This window comes from Budorcas taxicolor, chromosome 19 (assembly GCF_023091745.1).
Source record: "Budorcas taxicolor isolate Tak-1 chromosome 19, Takin1.1, whole genome shotgun sequence".
Classification (NCBI taxonomy): domain Eukaryota; kingdom Metazoa; phylum Chordata; class Mammalia; order Artiodactyla; family Bovidae; genus Budorcas; species Budorcas taxicolor.
In genome coordinates, this window is record NC_068928.1 from 39385333 (window position 1) to 39403542 (window position 18210).

Sequence of the window (18210 nt, forward strand, 5' to 3'; positions counted from 1 at the left end):
TGCCCAGACCACTCCAGACCACTCCGTGAGACAGCTCCCCACGGAGCTTCCAGTGCTATAGCTTTCACCTCCCAGACAATGAAGTCAGGAAGCTGCAGGCAGGTGCTGGGGGTGGGGCTCATGGTAAAGGACACCAGATCTGGGGTTTGGGGAAGAGAGCCCTCACGTGAGAGTCTGTGGTCTCTCTCCAGGAAAAGCCCTCCCCCCCCCCTCATTCCCAAATACTCCAGGGTGGAAAAGAAAGGGCCACACCATTTTAGAGCCCGGAGTAGAAGGAGTTAAGGAAGTGCACCTTTTCTCTGGGTGAAGGGAGAGAGCCCCCTGAGGTGGAGAAGGGGATACTGCAGAAAGGTGGGCATCCTCCATACATCCACAGCAGGTAGGTAAAAACCTGCCGCTGAGGCTTAAGGGACTCCCAGGAGCTGGGTGGAAGGTTACCACCAAAGAAACCCCAATCTGAGCAAAGGCATCTGAAAGGAGGGAGACAGCGCCCCCTGGAGGCAAGATACACCTCCGTGGTGAGCCCCCGGGTCCCTCCCCTCCCTTGGGCTCAAGAGCCCTTCCTCCCACTGTGTAGCCCCTGCCCCTCAGCGGATGTAGACACCCCGCCCCCAACCCTCCAGCTCGTTCTTGTTGCGCCCCAGAACTGGGCCCCCGCCCTCCGCGCAGTAGCGGGCCTTATTCCGGCCGCGGTTCCGGTTGTCGGTCAGCTCTTCTTCATAGTCTTCTTCCTCATCCTCCCAGGATCCCTGTCGAGCTGGTGGGGTGCTGCCCCCTGCAGGGTCTCCAAGCCCTGGCCCCTCGGAGGGGTCAGTCTCCATGTCCACACACGAGTCTCCCAGCTCCGTGTAGGCAGAGTTTCGGTTGCCAGGGGTGTCGGCATCAAACGTGTCTTGGCGGGACAGTGCCCGCAGGGTGCCCGCCCGGCCTGGCGGGTGGCTGCTGGGGTAAAGGCCTGGGGGCTGGCCCAGCTCTCCCGGGTACTCGTGCACACTGGCGTGCTCCCCCGTGGCCCGTTCCAGCGACTGGTCCCCGGAAGCAAGGTAGGGTCCCTGGTTAGCAGACAGACGGTACACACCATGCAGATCAGGCAGGAGTGAGAGAAACACAACAAAGCAAGGCAGGTTAGTGAGGGCACCAGGACGCCCAGCCTGGCTGAAGGAGGAGGGTGCTGGCCCTAGGCTTTGGGCAGCTGGGCAACCGGCTCTGGAGCCCAGCCAGAGGACAGAACTCAAGGCACTTGTTCTTCCATTAGGAGAGGGGGCGCCCGACCTTCTTAGGTGTGAGAAGGCCTGACTGCTGGTAACCATGGTAGAGAGCCCATGAACAATTGGCCGTCACTTCCTCAAGGCACTCATTAACACTGTCTTGGGCTAAATCATCATTAACAGCTCATTAGTATTGCCACTTGTTAGTGGTTGGTTGGGTTAGTCGTTGCCCCAAATATACTAGAGAGAATTTCATCCAGCTCCTTCAGCCCAATGGGACCCTAATCGTAGGCGTCCAGAACTCCACACTTCCCCCTACTCCACTCTGAGTCAGGTGACAGTCTCCAAGGTTCATAGGATTCCTCCCCTGCCCTCAACAGACTCAAAGCTTCAGGCTGGGGAAGGCTGCTGCTGCTAAGTCGCTTCAGTCGTGTCCGACTCTGTGCGACCCCATAGACGGCAGCCCACCGGCTCCTCTGTCCCTGGGATACTCCAGGCAAGAATACTGGAGAGGGGTGCCATTTCCTTCTCCAATGCATGCATGCATGCATGCTAAGTCGTTTCAGTTGTGTCAGCTCTCTGCAACACTATGGACAGGAGCCCACCAGGCTCCTCTCTCCATGGGATTCTCTAGGCAAGAATACTGCGGGAGGCTGATGGGTCTGTATTTCCCACTGGCAACGATGAGATGGCTCAGTGTCCTCAGCACCAATGTCACATGAAGATGGCCATGGAGGCTACTGGGTGGGGTGCCAGGAGGCCTGGGTTCTAGTGCATCCCCTGCCACTTCAAGCTGTGTGACCCTGAGCAGTGACTCCCATCTCAGTGGCCCAGTTTCTCTGTGGTGCTGTGATGGGGATTAGGCTAGAGCAGCAATTTTCATTCCCTGGAGTTCTGGGGTGGATGGACAGGACATAGAGTGCTTCAGGGGTCCCCGTGGAGGTAAAGTGGAGGCCAAGCCACTAGCCCTCTCCAAGCAGAGCAAGGCTGCCTCATTTACACACTGAACTTCCCATAACATTCAGTGAACAAATGGGTGCTGGTGCTGAAAATAAATTTGCAAAGCAGTGGTCTAGAATGATTTCCTGGGTTTCTTCTGGCTCTAATCTAGAACTCAATACTTAATGGTTTGACCTCAGAGATAGGCCGTGGCTCCCATGGGAGATCAAGGTAGGGTGGGGCACCCACAGGAGGATCTTCCCTGGAATCTGTTTAACTGGAAGAAGGGTGGAAGGTTCTATGTCAACTCATAGAACATGCTTCATTTTGGGTCTCTTCTGAGAACCCCTGGAGATTAGGGCTCTGGAGTAGGGGGCAGTCTGTCTGGTTTTAATGGCCCTGCTCTGTGGGACTCCCTGGGTCTGAGGGCCATTGGTCTGTTGCGTCTAAAATGCTGTGACCTCTGTTGAGTCTAAAATGGGTGCAGAGTCCAGCAAACATACATTGGTTTTCCTCTGTTTCTTCCTAGTCTCTTATCTTACAAGGCCCCCAAAGCAGAAGCCCCCACGGCAGCAGATATAGTCTTATGGGACAATGCCCAGCTAGGCCCCACCAGCTAGCCCCAAACCCATCAAAAACCACAGACACCAGAAGCTGCCACTCACCACATTTTTTACAAAATAAAACTTTTCCCTTCCTTCCCCAAGTTCCCTGCACTCAGTTCCGAGCCCTGGGCGGGAGGGGAGACGGGCGGGGCACCTACACGGTGTGCTCCTGCTGCTGGGGCACCGCCCTGGCTCGCTGCGAGGCCTCTAGCCCGCCCCAGAAGCTGAGATTTCTCCTGAGTGAGGTGAGCACTTGTACCTGGAGGTTGGAGACAGGGGCAGGGCTGGCAGCCAGGGCTGCAGTAGCCATGGTGCGGTTCAGCAGCGGATTGGGCGGAGTGCTGCTGGGCGGGTGTGTAGCCTTCCAATAGGCTTCCAAGTACTCTGCCAAGTGCTCGCAGGCGTCCTCCAATTGGTTCTCATCCAGGATGATGTCAAACATCTCCTGTGGAGGCGGGGTTAAGGGCAGGGCTAAGGTGAGCTGGGCATGACCAAGGGCTGAGGGTGTGGCCTGGGGGCAGTGGGTGGAGTCAAGGGGTTGAAGGACAAAGTTAAAAAGAAACCTCTGGATGTTCAGGAAGAGGAGGGCTCTCAGATATGTAAATTAAATACATATACGGAGGTCTTAGCACCTATATATTACAGCTCCCTCATTCTATATATAAGGTAGCCAAGGCGTGGAGAGGGGCTTAACTCTCCATAGAGACGTGGTGCTTCTGGGACTTGAACACAGCCCTCTTTTCCCAGAAAATCCATCTGCACCTCTGGACCAGACCCAGATGCTCCTGGTCACTCTCTCAGCAGGAAACCAGGAGAACCCAAACGCCCTCCCTTCCCTTTGAGCACTCACAGGGGGACACTGCGCCAGTTTCTCTGAGGCCGCTATTTGGACGTTGAGGTGTTTGGACTGAGACTTCCCTCGAGACTTGATGAGCCTCTGAAGAACCTGTTTGGTAAGGGGAAAAGAAGAGCTAGAAGGACCCTGCAATGCACCAACCTGGAGAGGCAGGTCCTGGTTGGAGCCAACATGGAGAGACAGTATCAGGGCCGGGGGAACATTCCATGACGCTCAGCCCTGGATGCCTTTTCAGAAATGACCTCACCAGCCCTGTGTCCATCCTACACAAAGCTCAGGCTCTCTCCTGGGTCTCATGCCAGCCTCTCCTGGGACATTCCAACAGTGGTTGTATGAAGGAAAGTGATTCTTCTTCCCAACTCCTGTAACCTTCTTTACAGGTTTCATTCATTCTCTGAACCAACTTCCCCTCCGTGTTAACAGGCAGCCATCCTCGAAAGGGACACTTGCTATGCCTTGGTCTGTGCTTTTTTTCATTTTGTTGTTTAGTTGATAAGTCGTGTCCGACTCCTCTGCAACCCCATGGACTTGTAGCCTGCCAAGCTCCTCTGTCCATGGATTTTCCAGGCAAGACTACTGGAGTGGGTTGCCATTCCCTTCTCCGGGGATCCTCCTGACCTAGGAAACAAACCCATGACTTGCACATTGCCAGCCAGATGCTTTACCACTGCACCACCAGGAAAGTCCCTTCTTTTCATTTAGTCCTGACAGTAATGCCATTAGGCAGCCACTATTATAATCCTCCTCTCAATGATAACAATAATAATGATAATAATAGCTAAACATAAAGCTACAACCTTAACAAAGTCAACAGTACCAACAATACAACAAACCAACATCCTACGCTTCCTGATGTAACGCACTCAGAAGGACACATCACTCAGGTAATATTCCTACCGGAAATGCAAAACCTCAATCTGTTGACAGGGAAACATCAGACAAACCCACCTTGAGCAACAATCTACAAAATAAGTGATCTGTACTCTTCAAAAATGATAGTCTCATGAGAATCGAAGAAAAGCTCAGGCAAGTTTTTAGCTTAAAGATTACTAAGGAGAAAAGAAGTAAAGAAGAAAAAAATACTAAAGAGATATAACAACTAAATGCAACACGTGATCCTGGATTGAAGGGGAAATTGCTATAAGGGGCATTTTTGGGACAACTGGTGAAAACTGAAGATAGACAGTATTTTAGTGAGATTTCTTGAACTTGACATGTAAGTTAATGTCCTTGTTCTTAAGAAATACATGTTGCAATTTTGAGGGATAAAGAAATACAAGAGCTACAACTTAAACCGTTCAAGAAAAAAGACAGATATATATAAGCACATATATACATAATACAGACATACATAAAGTGTGTGCCTGCTGAGTCACTTCAGTCGTGTCCAACTCTGTGTGACCCTATGGACTACAGTCTTCCATGGGAATTCTCCAGGCAAGAACACTGGCATGGGTTGCCATGCCTCCTCCATGGATCTTCCTGATCCAGGGATCAAACCCACATCTCTTACATTTCCTGCATCTGCAGGCAGGTTCTTAACCTGCTGGGCCATGGGGGAAGCCCTAAAGATAAAGTAGATGTGGCAAAATGTTCAAAATTAGCGAGTCTGAAAAAAATTAAATTGTATGCTTTAAATGACTGAATTGAATGGCATGTGAATTTTATTTCTAAAGAGCCATTAAAAAAGTAGTGAGTCTGAGTGAAGGGTATTCAAAGGTGATCCTTTGTACCGTTCTTGCAACTCTCCTATAAATCTGAAATTACTTCAAAATAAAAATCTTTAAGAATTGAACACATATAGCACTTAATAGGTACCAGGCACTTTGCATGGTTAATTTGTTTATTTAATCTTCACAAACATCACCTAAGGATTCCTATTTTCCAAATGAGGAAACTGAGGCACAGAGTATTCAGGTGACCTGCCCAAAGAGCGCACAGCCAGTAGGTAAGTGGCAGCAGTGGGACATAAACCCAGGCAGCTGGGCTTCAGAGTCCCCACCCTTAACCTCAGAGTGAGTGCTCAGTGAGGGCAATGGAAGTGTGTCTTACTTTCTAGTTCACAAAGTGCTTTTGCATCCATTATCTCATTTGATCCTTTCAACCACCTCAGGAAGTACTTAAATCCCATCCTCCCCTTTATACTCATTAGAAACTGGGTGCTTAGCTCATAGGGTGCTATCATGCAATGTTAACCCCTGATTGCCTTCATCAGTCAGACAGAACTCTGGGCTCTTTACATCACTACCTCAAGAGAAGGATTATAATTCCCATTTTGTAGGTGAAGAAATTGTGCAAAAGCTAAATTATCTCCCCAAGATCCAAAGCTCAATAAAATATAACCAAAAAAACAACAACAAACTTTAATTAATTAAAATAAGCCACTCAGAACTAGGATTTGAACCTCATAAGAAGTTAACATGAGAAGTCAGGTGTTTAACCTTCTAACTTAAAATCCTTCACTTAGGGACTTCCACTGTGATCTACTGGCTAAGATTATGCACTCCCAATGCAAGGGGCCTGGGTTCGATCCCTGGTCAGGGAACTAGATCCCAATTGCTACAACTAAGAGTTTGCATGCTGCAACTAAAAATCCCACACGACACAACTAAAGACCCCACATGTCACAACTAAGATCCGGAGCAGTCAAATAAATAAAGCAACATTTTATAAAAATCCTTCAACTTAGCTCACCTTCCACGTTTCTCAAAACCACTAATGTCTAGCGGGGAGAATTGATGGAGCTGCTGTATGACAAAGAAGTAAATTAGTCTTCCTACCGAGTTCATCTCTATCAAGGTCTAAATGAGGGCAGTATAGCAAAAAGGGCTGAAATAAAAAGACAGGAGAAAAAAAAAAAGACAGGAGAGGTCTTTTTCCAACTGCCAAGTAGCTGGGTGACACTGAGGCAGAACACAGAATTCTTTCTATTTTCTGGACTAAGGATGGGAGGTCAACAAAGTAGAGACAGGGGACTAACCTGCACAGCTCTAATAGTAATATTTAAAACACCTGATACAAGATGAGGTATATTATACCAGATCATTTGCTAAGTGCTAAGTATTCACATTAGGTTAAATCTTCACAATATCCAGACAATGGAGTTTGATGGAGAAGGGCAACTGGGCTTGAGGAGATGAAGTCACATGATTAGTAAGCAGTACCTGGGGCTTAAACACAGGCAGCCCACCCAGAGTACTCCTGTCCCCAGTAGGGTCTTATACCCACCTTAGGAGAGGTGATCTTGATGTAAACAATGATGGGGGCCAGTGAGGTCTTGGAGAGCTGGGCTGGATGGTTGATGGTGTCAGCGTCCAGAGCAACCAACTGAAGGGTTCGGGCTAGCTCAAAGATCCGCTCGATCTCACTCTGAACCTCAGCTAGGCGAGTGGAGTCATGGGGAAGGGATAAATGTAAGGGAGTCTCCCAGGAGGCAGTGGGCAGATAGAGCGTTTCTAGAGATGCCCCCTCACTCCCACATCTGGCCCCAGAGCAGGGTGGGGGTGGAGTCAAGGGATGGGCTCACCCAGGCTGGAGCGTGTGTTGGAACGCTCAATGATGATGTGTTTGCTGGGGTTGTTAAGGACTGATCGCTTAGCCAGGGAAATGTCCGCTGTCACACGAGTAATGGAGATCCTGAGGGGCAGAGTAAAGAGTCAGGGGTCAGGGTGGGCTAAAATGTCCTGCCTCCTCCCCAGGCTCCAGGCCAACCTCGTAGCCCTCAGTCCAAGAGTTCCAGGATTGTCATTCAAGCCATCCTGCCCAACCCCAGCAGCAGAGAACCATGCTGGGCATGGAGAGCCAGCTCCGAAGGGCTTACCTGCCATCAAACCGATGCTTCAAGAAGTCAAATAAAGCTTTCTGCATCATATCTGTAACCTGAGGTTGGGGCAGGGGGTGGAGTAGGAGGAGGAGAAGTTAGGTGTTTAAAGCTCTCAAGAAGGGTAGACTGCTAGGTATTTGCCCCCTGACATTCCATTTTCTTCTTTAATCCCCGAGATGAATGAGTCCCTGTTCGGGGGAGGAAGTGATCTGAGTTTGAGGGGCCTCTACTGGGGTCTCTGATTCAGAGATCCTTTCAGGTAGAACCTCTAGGAGGACTTTTCTGGGTATTTTTGAGAAGACTAGACCCTTCTGAGTGGGTCTCCCCATGGGTTTGGGTCCCCCTGGGGAAGGGGGTGGTCTCTGAAGGTCTGTAGTCCTCTGGGGAGGAAATCCTGGGAAGACCCTGCTGGGGGATGTCTCTGGAGTCTCAAGACCTTACAGAGTCTTTCTGGCAGTCTGGGCCCCGCTGGTCCCTATGCCCCTCTAGGGGCTCCTACCTCATAGCCCTTGAGCGACGGTCCCACCAGGATAATGGGCCTCATGGAAGGTACCACATCATAAGGGGGCACGTGTTCTGTCTGGGGGGAAGCAGGGAGGGGAAACCCCAGAGTGGAGATGGCATTAGCCCCTCTCCCCCCGCCTCCAGGCTCCCCCATGCATCCTTTCCTCCCCCTGGTCCCAAAGCCCAGATATAGGGGATCAGGGTGGGGGTGGGGAGGTGTGGCTAGGGAGAACCAGGAATGGTGGGGAGAAAATGGGGGCAGATATGGGAATGGGTGTTAGAAGGTCCCCCTAGCTCATCCCAGAGGGTAGGGAGGGAAACATAGAAAGCTGTGCTACTCACCGACTTCTGCTTCTGTTTGGCTGGGTCCAGAGATTGCCAAGATGGGGGAGGGGGAGGAGAAAGGGGTGGGTACCCAGGCAGGGGCAGAGGGCAAGGGAGGAGCCAGGACAAGAGAGGGAGGGAGAGCGGGCGGACGAGGAGAGATAACAGGGCATGCGTGTTAGTGACAGACAGAGCCAGAGAGGGGATGGGACCCCATGCCAAGGGGCAGCCAGAGATGGCCCTGAATCAGGGCCAGAAGTGGGACTGACAGCCAGTCCAGTGAACTTTGGAATATTCAGACATCCTCTACCCCATTTCTGGGTCTTGGAAAAAAGCTGGAAAGAGTGATAGCCCCTAATTTGGTGCCCATCTCCTGGCCCCAGTGCAGGCCAACCTGCCCATTGTAAGGGTTCCCTTAACTGTCCTGCTCTGCAGCCAGGAGATCCCTGGGCACCCTATGGGATCTGAAAAGGGCAAACAAGAGTCACCATTCCACTTTCCCCTTCATGTGTGGGGGCGAGGGCAAATATGGAACATGCCACTGGTAGTGAGGGGGAAACATCAGGTTTCATTAACAACCAGATCTGCTTTCAGTTGGGGGGCAGGGGCTGGAAGGGCTGCTTTCATGGCAAGAACCATCCCTTTCGGGGAAGACGGCCAGGGTGGGGTTGTGTATGGAGACAGCCGTGCCCATTCTTGGTGCCACTCTACCCTTCCCTCCTCCTCGGCAGGAAGGCCTGATCCCCACAGAATCAGGCCAATACACCATCTGAATCCATTCCAGCCCCCCTCCACCCACCAAAGAGCTGGGCCCTGACCTCCCCACTCACAAGAACCCAGCAAGAATTACCTTCTTGAAGAAGGGGACGCGCTTGCCGTGGGGCGGCGGGGTAGTGACACTGCTAACACTAGTCTTAGCAGAGCCGCTCTGCTCCCCGAGCTCTGCCTCCTCATCCTCTAACTCTAGGGGGTCTAGTTCAAAGGCTAAGTTAGTCATTTCATTACCTGGACCGGAGAGTCAGGATTGAGGGAGGGAGGAGGCGAGGTGGGGAGGAGTGAGATGGACATGGAGACACAAGCACAGAACGCAGGGATGGGATGGGGAAAAAAGAAAGAAGAAGAGGTGAATGGAACAGGGCTGGGAGAAATGAATGGGGGGCAGGGGGTGGGGGAGTCAGGAGGAGAGATGGAGCTACCGAAGAAATGGGAGAGGACAGACATGAGAGAATGGGTGCTGACTGACCAGCCCAGCTTGGGGGGGTGCCCTGCTCTTCATGGAGAGGGTACCACTGGATGTGTTTGGAGGACTCAGGATTGGGATACCCCTTACTGCAGGGAAAGGAAGGGACAGGCAATGGGGAGACCACCCCACCCAGGAGCTCCACCCCACCCCCTGGGGTGGCAGCAGCTCTTACCACTGGCAGGGGGCGTGGGGCGGCGGGTGCCAGTCACCACGTCTCCCAGGCTGGAGCTGGAGTTGTCACCTGATTTGCTGTGTGGGCAGAGAGGCAAATGGAGCCGTGAGCAAAGAGGTGGGTGTGAGGGCGGGGGATCTTGTTCCCTCACAGGCTGCCCCTCCCCGCCCCATGGCCCTCATTTGCCAGCCCCACGGGCGAGGCCTCGGGCAACTCTGTGTCCTCAGAATATGAGGTCAACCCTTGGGGCCTCCTCCTGGCTGGCCGGCCTCTCCAGGGGGTGGGAGTGCCCCGCCCCCAGCCAGACACCTGGAGCTGAGGCGGTTCTGGCGCAGCTTCTGTTCCTGCAGCAGGCGCAGGCTGTCCAGTTTGACAGGGCTGGGGATGAAGCCAACCTCACAGCCCTCCTTCACCAGTCGCCCGATCCACCAGTCATTATTGTATTTCTGCAAACAACGGCAGGTGGGGTGGGGGAGACCAAGAAGGAGATTAGAGGTACAAGCCAGCAGCCAGCTCCAGGGGATACCACCCCCAATCTTGCCTTCTCTGCCCAGGGGATGGTACCCTCAAAGAGCCCCAGCACCAGCCTCTGAATACAGCTCCCAATTCTCAGGGCTCTCTAGGACCAGCATCCTCTTGTGCCCTGGACCACCCCACCCCAAGCACATCCCTGTTCTGAGAGTCCTTCCTCCCGCCATGTGTCAGCTCGACCCTGGAAAGGTGGGTAGAGAAGTAAATGCTGACACCTCTGTGTGCCTGGCACACTGCCACTCCACCAACAGTCCTCTTCACAAACCCTCCCAACAACCCTGCAACCTAGGTATTACCATTGCACGTTGCCAATGACAAATCTGAAGCTCAGAGAAGTGGAAAGATTTGTCTAAGATCACAGAGCAGATTTAGTTCAGCTCTGCTTGGTTCAGAAGTCTTTTTCCACTAGAGCTCTGACTGCCCCTCTCCTGGCACACACTATACTGCCCTCCCTCCAGATGCCAAGCGGTCTCTCCCCACCTCTTTGATGTGCAGGAAGTCCTTAGGCTCGAAGGTGATGGCCACTCCCTGCACAGGCACCTCATCCCCTGGAGATGGGTTGTAGCCGACATTTGTCCGCACAGCAAATGCCACTGGCTTGGTCTAGAGGAGGCACCCAGGGTGGATGACAACCAGAGAGTTAAATCACAATGGGATGTACAACTTCCTGACTCAGGTGGTGATTATGGAGAGGTTTGTTTTGTAAATTCTTCACTAAGATACACATTATACACACCACTATACACAAAGTAAACACAGTCCTACTGTACAGCAGAGTGAACTATATTCAAAATCTTGTAATAACCAATAATGAAAAATAATCTGAAAAAGAATATATATACATGTATAACTGAATCACGTTGCTGTACACACCTGAAACTCATACAAGACGGTAAATCAACTATACATCAAAAAAATTTTTATTAAAACAACAAAAGTATACACTGAATGGCTTATGCAGTTTTTTATGTGTATATTAAATTTCACAGTAAAAAAAAAAAAAGCAAAAAACAGAACTCGGTCCTCTCAGGATGGAGGGGGCATCAGGGAATAAGTATAGGTGGTGGGGGACCCCATAATGATACCAAGAAGGAATAGTCATAGTAATAATAATAGTAGTAGTCATAATGATAGCAGCTACTGTTTAGTGTGCCAGGTACTGTGTTATATGTTTCACATCCATTATCTTATTTATACATTACAAAAATCCTACAAAGTGCTATTATCATATTCACTTGAATGAATGGGAAAACTAAAATTCAGAAAGGTTAAGTGAATTGCCTAAGATCTCACAGCTAGTAAGAGTCAACGCAGAAAGAGTGAAAATGTTTAGCTCCTGTTATGTGTGCAAAGAGTTTTAGGCACTTACTACACTTTATAAGGAGGCAGGTATTATAGCTTACATTTTTACAGTTGAAAGACAGAGGCACATGGGACGCGTACGTCTGCCGGAAGTGGCTGGCTGGGCCAAGACTTGACTCGGGTCTGTCCAGGCTGTCTCTAAGGCACGAGGTAAGGGAAACAATCCCAGCACAGCCCCTCCCAACTTTCTCACCTTGGCTTTCTCTAGCTGGGCTAACGCCTGACGCTCTGCCTCCTTCCTTAAGGCTTCCCGGTCCTCCTCCAGAGACACGTCAGAGTCCGACGGACGGCTGGTGTAGGACTCTGCTGAGCCCTGAAAATAGACAGGGCCAGCTCAGGGCCAACACCACCTCCCCAGCTCCTGGGCCGCAGAAGGCACCAGCGTGAGACCACAAGGGCTAGGAGAAGATGGTATTAGACAGGAAGAGCCTGAGAATGAGGTCTGCAGGCCCCTGGGAAGAGTGTGGCCCTAGAAAGGGTGATAGCAACAAGCAGGGAATTATGGCAGGTCCAAGGACAGCTGCTTGGGGCCCAGGGAGGGGTGGGAACCTGATAGGGTGCAGTGCAGAGGCGGAGTGCCAATGGTCAGTCTCCATTCCCTGCTCCTCCTTCCCTCCCCTGCTCCCAGAACCCGCTGAGACAGACTCAGCACAGGCCCAGTGAGTCCTTCCAGGGGCCACAGCCACCAGCTTAGGTCTGAGCCCTCTGCACTGGTGGCCATGAGCAGCCTGCTCCATGTGCTAGGGCCACACAAAAATTTGCTACCTTCTGCTCAAGGGTGAGGGAAGATAGAATCCTACCTCCCCTGCCAGAAGGTGGAAAGCCCCAACCCTTAGGCTCTTATAAGATATAAAAAGGAACCCAAGGTTCCTGGGGTGGAGCAGACAGGAGAAACACATCAAGAGAAGAATACGAGCAGGCTTTTCCCTTGCATTAGGGCGGCCAACTGCCAGCATTGAGGCAGGTTCAGAATTCTGGGTGTGCCAGGAAGCTGGCCTTGACCACACGGACCATCCCAGGGCACAAGGAACTCCCTCAGCAATGCAGACACATGTGTAAGGCACACATAGCCCAGGAGGTGAATGAACATGTTCATTCATGGGTATACTTGTACGTGCAACTTCAAGTCTGCTTGGGAGCGTGTGGTCTGTAGTATGTCCTGGTGCATGACTGAATGCATACAGGTCCCTGTGTGTGCACACAGGGCAGAGGCAGGGGGGCACCCTCAGTGTCTGTGTCCCCAAGGGCACGTGAGGACGGGAGCCAGAAGGTGCGGATTTATTGCTACAAAGGGCCGGAGGGGATGTGATGAAAGGGTAAGACTGCAGGGGTGGGAGGCTTTTCTTCTGAAGACAGGAAAGGGTCACTTGGCCAGGAATGCCCATTAGCCTGGTAGGGAGGGGACCTTGGAAAGAAAGAAGACCAGGTCCCATCTCCCCAGAGCACCCTCGTCATCAGCCAGTGCAGTGGCCCATCCATTTCCCAGCCAAATCAGGAAAATGGGAGACTCTGAGAGGAAAACTGGGGGGTGAGGTGGGGTTTTCATAGAAGCTGGAAAAGTGATACAAAGGAAAGAGTGAAAACCAGTGAATCAACTACTCTTTATCCCTCCTGAGCACTCACAGTCAGGAAGACAGCCACCAGGAGAGCCAGAGGAACAGACCCAGAGATGGAGAGGGACAGGCACTTATTGACCCCAACACACACACACACACACACACACACACACACACACACACACACACACACACACACAAATGCGTGCATACCAGAAATGGCGGGAGACAAGGCAATAGTGAGAAGGCAAGGAAACAGGCTGGAGTGAAGGCCTCCCACCAGCTTTCCTGAGGGGCTGCTCCCGCCCCCACCCCCGCCTTCACTCCATCCCCTGCTCACCACTACGAGGGTCTGGTTGGGCGCCTCCATCCCGGCGCCCTCGGAGCCTGGCCCTGCTGGCCTAGGGGGTGGCCCAAACTGCCCGTTCCCCCAGGGGGCTCAGGTTACAAGCAGAGTTGCTACATGTGCAAACTGCTAGGGTATATTTAGCTCAGAGATGTGGCAAGGCCTGCCCCCCCACTCCCTGCCACCTACTGGGGGTCAGAACTGGGGAGCTGAGAGGAGAAAGGATTGGAAACTGGGGTCTGATCCCCTAGGTTGGCAGACCCTGAAGGAATGAGGCCCTTTTCTGTCAAGAGGGGCTCCACTGAGCACAGTGTCATTTTTCCTAGCCCTGGCCCTGGTCCTGCCCCAGTCCTACAACACACACAAGGGATGAGGGAAAGAGCAAAGAAAAGACTTCCCACTTGTATGTGTATTTAGGAATCCTGGGAAGAAAGGTCCCTTTCCTGACCCTCTCAAGTCAGGCCTGGGCTTTCAAGTGCCAAGTGTTGTGGAGACATAAGAATCAAAAAGAAGGGCCTCACTCCAGTCAGTAGTGGATCTGCCTGGCATCCCCCTCTCTCTCTCTTGGCCTGGGGGTGGCTGACTTTCCTACTGTCCTCTGTCCGCATGTGCCTGCCCGTTTTTTCTTCGATGTACTCCTTCCTTGTCTGATCCTAAGCCCCTCTCGCCTTTTTTGGGTACCAGGCTTTGTTGAGATGCTCTGTAGTCATAGCAACCACATGGCTCTCTCACTGCTTCTCCCTGAGCCTGAGATGGCCTGGGGTTGAGAGTTAGAACAGAGATGAGAATGGCAACTTCCTGACTGAGAACAGAAGACCCCAGAGGGCCATTCAGTTATACCCCCTGCCCTTTCATTCAGGGGTGCTGGGTTGAAGTCCTCTCTAAAATCAACTTCCTGCTGCCTCTCCGCCACCCCCCTCAACACATGTTCTCTCTGCATATTAAAGAACAGTCACAACTGGATGTGAGGAGGGCGTTTCCCCCGATCCATACCTAATCAGGGCTCCAGGGACCCAAATGTCCTGGCTCCTCATTTCGTAGGACCTCCCTCTACCCCATGCTGTCACAGATTCTGGGGGAGGACATGGAAGAAGACAGCCGGCAGGGGGAGTGGGTGACAGCCTGAAGCAAGCTAGAAGGAGGCAGGCCAGGCTGTCCCTGAATGAGATGACGCAGGCAGGCAGCAGGGGCTGGTGCCTGGTGCTGGGGGAGGGGCTGGGCGGGGGCTGAGGGAGTGGGTACAGCTGACAGTATATGCAGAGGTCATGGGGTGTAAGGGTGATGGGTGGTTCTAGGCAGGTAACAAATGACGTGGGGGAGGGTGCCTGGAGAAAGCCTCAGACCCAGCTCACCAATCCTGGTCTCCACCAACCAGCCACCTCCCTCCTCTCAACCCAGCCTCCCCATTACCTGGCGGACAAAGCTGTTGGATGTTGTATCCGAGGATGTGCTCCCATCTGACCTTTTGAACCGCCCTTTCCTCTTGCTGTATTTGCCCTGGAGAAGCCAGGAAGGGACAAGAGTAGAATCTCAAAGACCCCTGCCCAGCCCTCATCCCATCAAGTCCAGAACTACTGCCAAGCCTTGGCAATATCATTCCCTGGTCTCAAGAGCCTGCCCCTCCATCTTCTTCCTGAGATGGTACAGCCCGAGGGAGAAGGAGGACCCAGACCACAGCCATGGGGTGGGGGACAGAGCAAGAGAGCCCTAGGAAGCACACACAGAAACCCCCAAACCAAGTCAGAGGTTGGGAAGGGGGAGGTGCTGAGAAGCTGGAAGCTCATTAGGCAGCAAAGCTAATTAAGATGCTGGGCAGGCTGCAGAGGCCTGGGGGGAAGGGAGAGACTGCCTGCAGTGCTGGGGGTGTGGAGAGAGCCCCCGGGAAAGTGCCCTTCCCTCTCCACTTCAGCTGGAGCAGACCGGGGCTGAATGTGCCTATAGCCCCCAGAGAGAAGAGGAATCGCCAACCCAGGCCCAGCTTGGCTTTCCTGAGCCCAACTCTTGCCTTGTTTTTTGCAGAGTGGGGAGAGGAGTTGCAGCTCTCTGGTCTTAGAGACCTAAAACGATTAGATTTCTAGGGAGGAGGGGAGGGGACATGAAACTGTATTTGGAAAGTAAATATCTAACCCCAACCTTGACCCATGGGGGAAGATTTAGCACACCCCTCATCCTGGTAGGACTCTTTTTCAGCCCCCTTTTCACAATCACAGTGATCATACCTCTTCCCAAGGGGGCAAGAGACATCAAGCCCTCTAGCCCTCAGCTGCCACTGCCCACGTCCTGTCCCTTGATGCCCACCAGGCTGCATAAATCTAAATGCCCCTTGGCCCTCCCCCAAGAAAAACCGAGGACACAGCCCCTGAAGGGCCTCCGGGAAGCTGGGCTCAGTCTCGCTGGCTAGGCTCCTAGCTTGGGTGGCGTGGACACTGCCTGACCTCTCAAGTAGCCACCCATTCAAGTATTTCCAGACCTCCTGGGAAGGGGGCTGCTTCTTTGCCCTACCCAACTCACATATACACATCGGCCCCCAGGCAATCTAGAGTGAGAGGGGATGATTGAGGGTCTAGGCCCTCCAAGCCACTGTCCACAACCTCCATCCTAGAGTTTCTTTGCCAAAGAAGCTAGATAAGCCATAATCAGACTAGAGGCTCTGGTTCCTTGGGCTTGAGTACAAGGAGATGGATGGATAGATGGGCGAGACACCTGGGAACCCTTCAAGAATCCTCCCTCCCTCACCTTCTCTCAAACCAGACATATATCCAACCTCTAGTACTGAGGATCCCTATGAATTTAAGAGGATTCCCCCAGTGAGCACAAGGCTCTCTTTCACAACATCACCACTATCCCAGGCTAGGAAAAGGGAGTGGCACCCAGAGGGACAAGGGACAGCTGAAAGGAAGGCCCCAGTCAGCTGCCTCCCAGGCTCCAAGGGGCCTGGGGTGGAGAAGGGAAGTATTTTTAGGTCTGATCTGACACCCCCCCGCCCCACGTGCCCATCAGCCATACTATCATGGTGGTTACAGTTGCTCCAGGCTGGCCACAGCAAGAAAAGAGTTAATGCTGTCCTAGCCCTTGTGGTGTTGCCAGAATGGAAAAGGACATGTCCCAGAGAAATTCTTGGGCACGACCACCCCAGACTCTGCTGATCACTCCACCGGCACCCTCCACCTCAAGAATATCCCTTCTTGGGGGTAACCAGCGGGTACACGAAAAGTGTGAGTGGGGGTGGGGAGGCAGACCCCCCCCCCCTTCCCCAGGTAACACAGTTTCTTCTCCTCCAGGACAGTGAGTTGGCATCCGTCCAACTTTCCAAACTTTGGAGGCGTTTTCTGGGGCTAGGGGGATGGGTCGAGAAGGGCTAACACGGGTGTCGGGGGAGGGGAGGTGGTCTGACATAGAGGTGGAATTGAAGTGGCTGGGACGGGGGCCTAGCTCGGTGCTGGTCCCTTCCCCACCCTCGAGGGCCAATGTCCGCAGCTCTGAAGGCCTGCTGGCACCGCCCTCTGACCACCGCCTCGGCCATCTCCCAGTGCCACCCCAACTCCACCCACACCCGCCCGGAGCCCCTGAGCGTGCTCTGCGTCGCCCCCTTTGCCTGAGCTCCCTCTATAGCCTCCCTCAACCCCCGGATCCCGCCGCCAGCACGCACACTCTTAACCCACTGGAGCCGGTACCCAAGGAGCAAAGCCCCTGACGCGGGGGAGAGGAGGAGGCGAGGGTGACAGGCGGCCCGACCGCCCCCTCCCCGCTCTGCAAAACCGCAGCATAACTCCCAGCCAAGCGCCCATCAATCATTCACTGGCAGGGATGGGGGGCGCAGAGCCTTTTCCCCTCCACGCCGGGCATATAACCCCTTTCTCCCCGGTCCCCCCTCGATCCGACCCCACAAGGTCTACGGGAGCGGCCCCCTTCCCTCGATCCCGGCCATCACACCTCACCTGTGGGCTGGGGTCGAAGACCTCCATGGGGATCTCCTGGGAGGATGGGTAAGGGCCCCGGGACATGCTGGTCTTCTGGACCATGGAGAGGAGCCTTCCCTCCGGCCGCCGGCCCGGCCCAGCCGGGCGCCCTCAACGCATGAGAGAGGCCGTCGGAACCGAGAGCAGCGTAGCCAGCACCCGGTCCAGCCACCTGGCCCGGCCTTCGGTTGCCCTCTTCCTGCGTTCCCTCCCTCCTCCCGCTCTCTCCTCTGCTGCCGCCGCCTCCTCCGCCCCTGAAGGCTCAGCATCTCCCCCCGCCCCCTCCGCTCCCACCCGTCCCTCCCTCCCTCCCTCCCTCCCTCCCTCCGCCAGTCGCGGCCCCGCCCCTCGCAGCCCCTCCGCTTGCTCTGCACAGACAATGGGAGGGAGGCTGCTGGGACGCACGCTTCTCCTGGCGAGCTCAGGTCTCCGACTGGCCTAGGGTGAGGGTGGCCACTCTGGGGGACATTAGAAACCTTGCCAAGGGGCTGAGTGTGGGGGGTGAGGGGGTGCGGTTTACCAGCGGATGCCAAGCGCGGATGGAACCGAAGCGCGGATTAGCATGGCTGGCACCGCCCCCCGCTTCCGTCCCAAACCGCTCTTCCTAGCTGGTCTCCCCATTCCATTCCAGGCTGGGCCACCGGAACTTCCCAGCCCTGGTGATCCTGGGACCCGGCTTTAACTCCTTTCTCCCCATTGTTGTCCCAGGCCGCCTTGAGCCAAACAGAAAGGACCCTCCCTCCCCAATAGGTTGGTGCCGGATGGCTGGAGGCTGAAGCTGG

General features: G+C 53.6%; 1 protein-coding gene across 1 annotated transcript; it reads right to left on the reverse strand.

Annotated features, from left to right (window-relative positions):
- Positions 1-587: 587 nt before the first annotated feature.
- Positions 588-17669, reverse strand: CACNB1 (calcium voltage-gated channel auxiliary subunit beta 1). Its single transcript, XM_052658383.1, has 14 exons — positions 17408-17669; positions 14880-14966; positions 11761-11880; positions 10686-10808; positions 9984-10120; positions 9675-9751; positions 9110-9264; positions 7931-8011; positions 7429-7487; positions 7135-7244; positions 6837-6988; positions 3603-3698; positions 3012-3197; positions 588-1052 (listed from the first exon to the last, which is right to left on the reverse strand). Exons 1-14 carry the CDS (start codon positions 17489-17491, stop codon positions 588-590), a joined length of 1932 nt encoding a protein of 643 aa, XP_052514343.1. The 5' UTR covers positions 17492-17669.
- Positions 17670-18210: the final 541 nt, after the last annotated feature.

Bases quoted from the DNA above. Each gene is read 5' to 3' on its own strand.
- CACNB1 (XM_052658383.1), bottom strand. From the start codon at position 17,491: ATGGTCCAGAAGACCAGCATGTCCCGGGGCCCTTACCCATCCTCCCAG. The intron at 7,245-7,428 runs GTAAGCCCTTCG...TCTGCCCCTCAG, and splicing joins AAGCATCGGTTTGATGGCAG to GATCTCCATTACTCGTGTGA. The intron at 1,053-3,011 runs GTACAAGTGCTC...TCTGCTAACCAG, and splicing joins CCCCTGTCTCCAACCTCCAG to GGACCCTACCTTGCTTCCGG.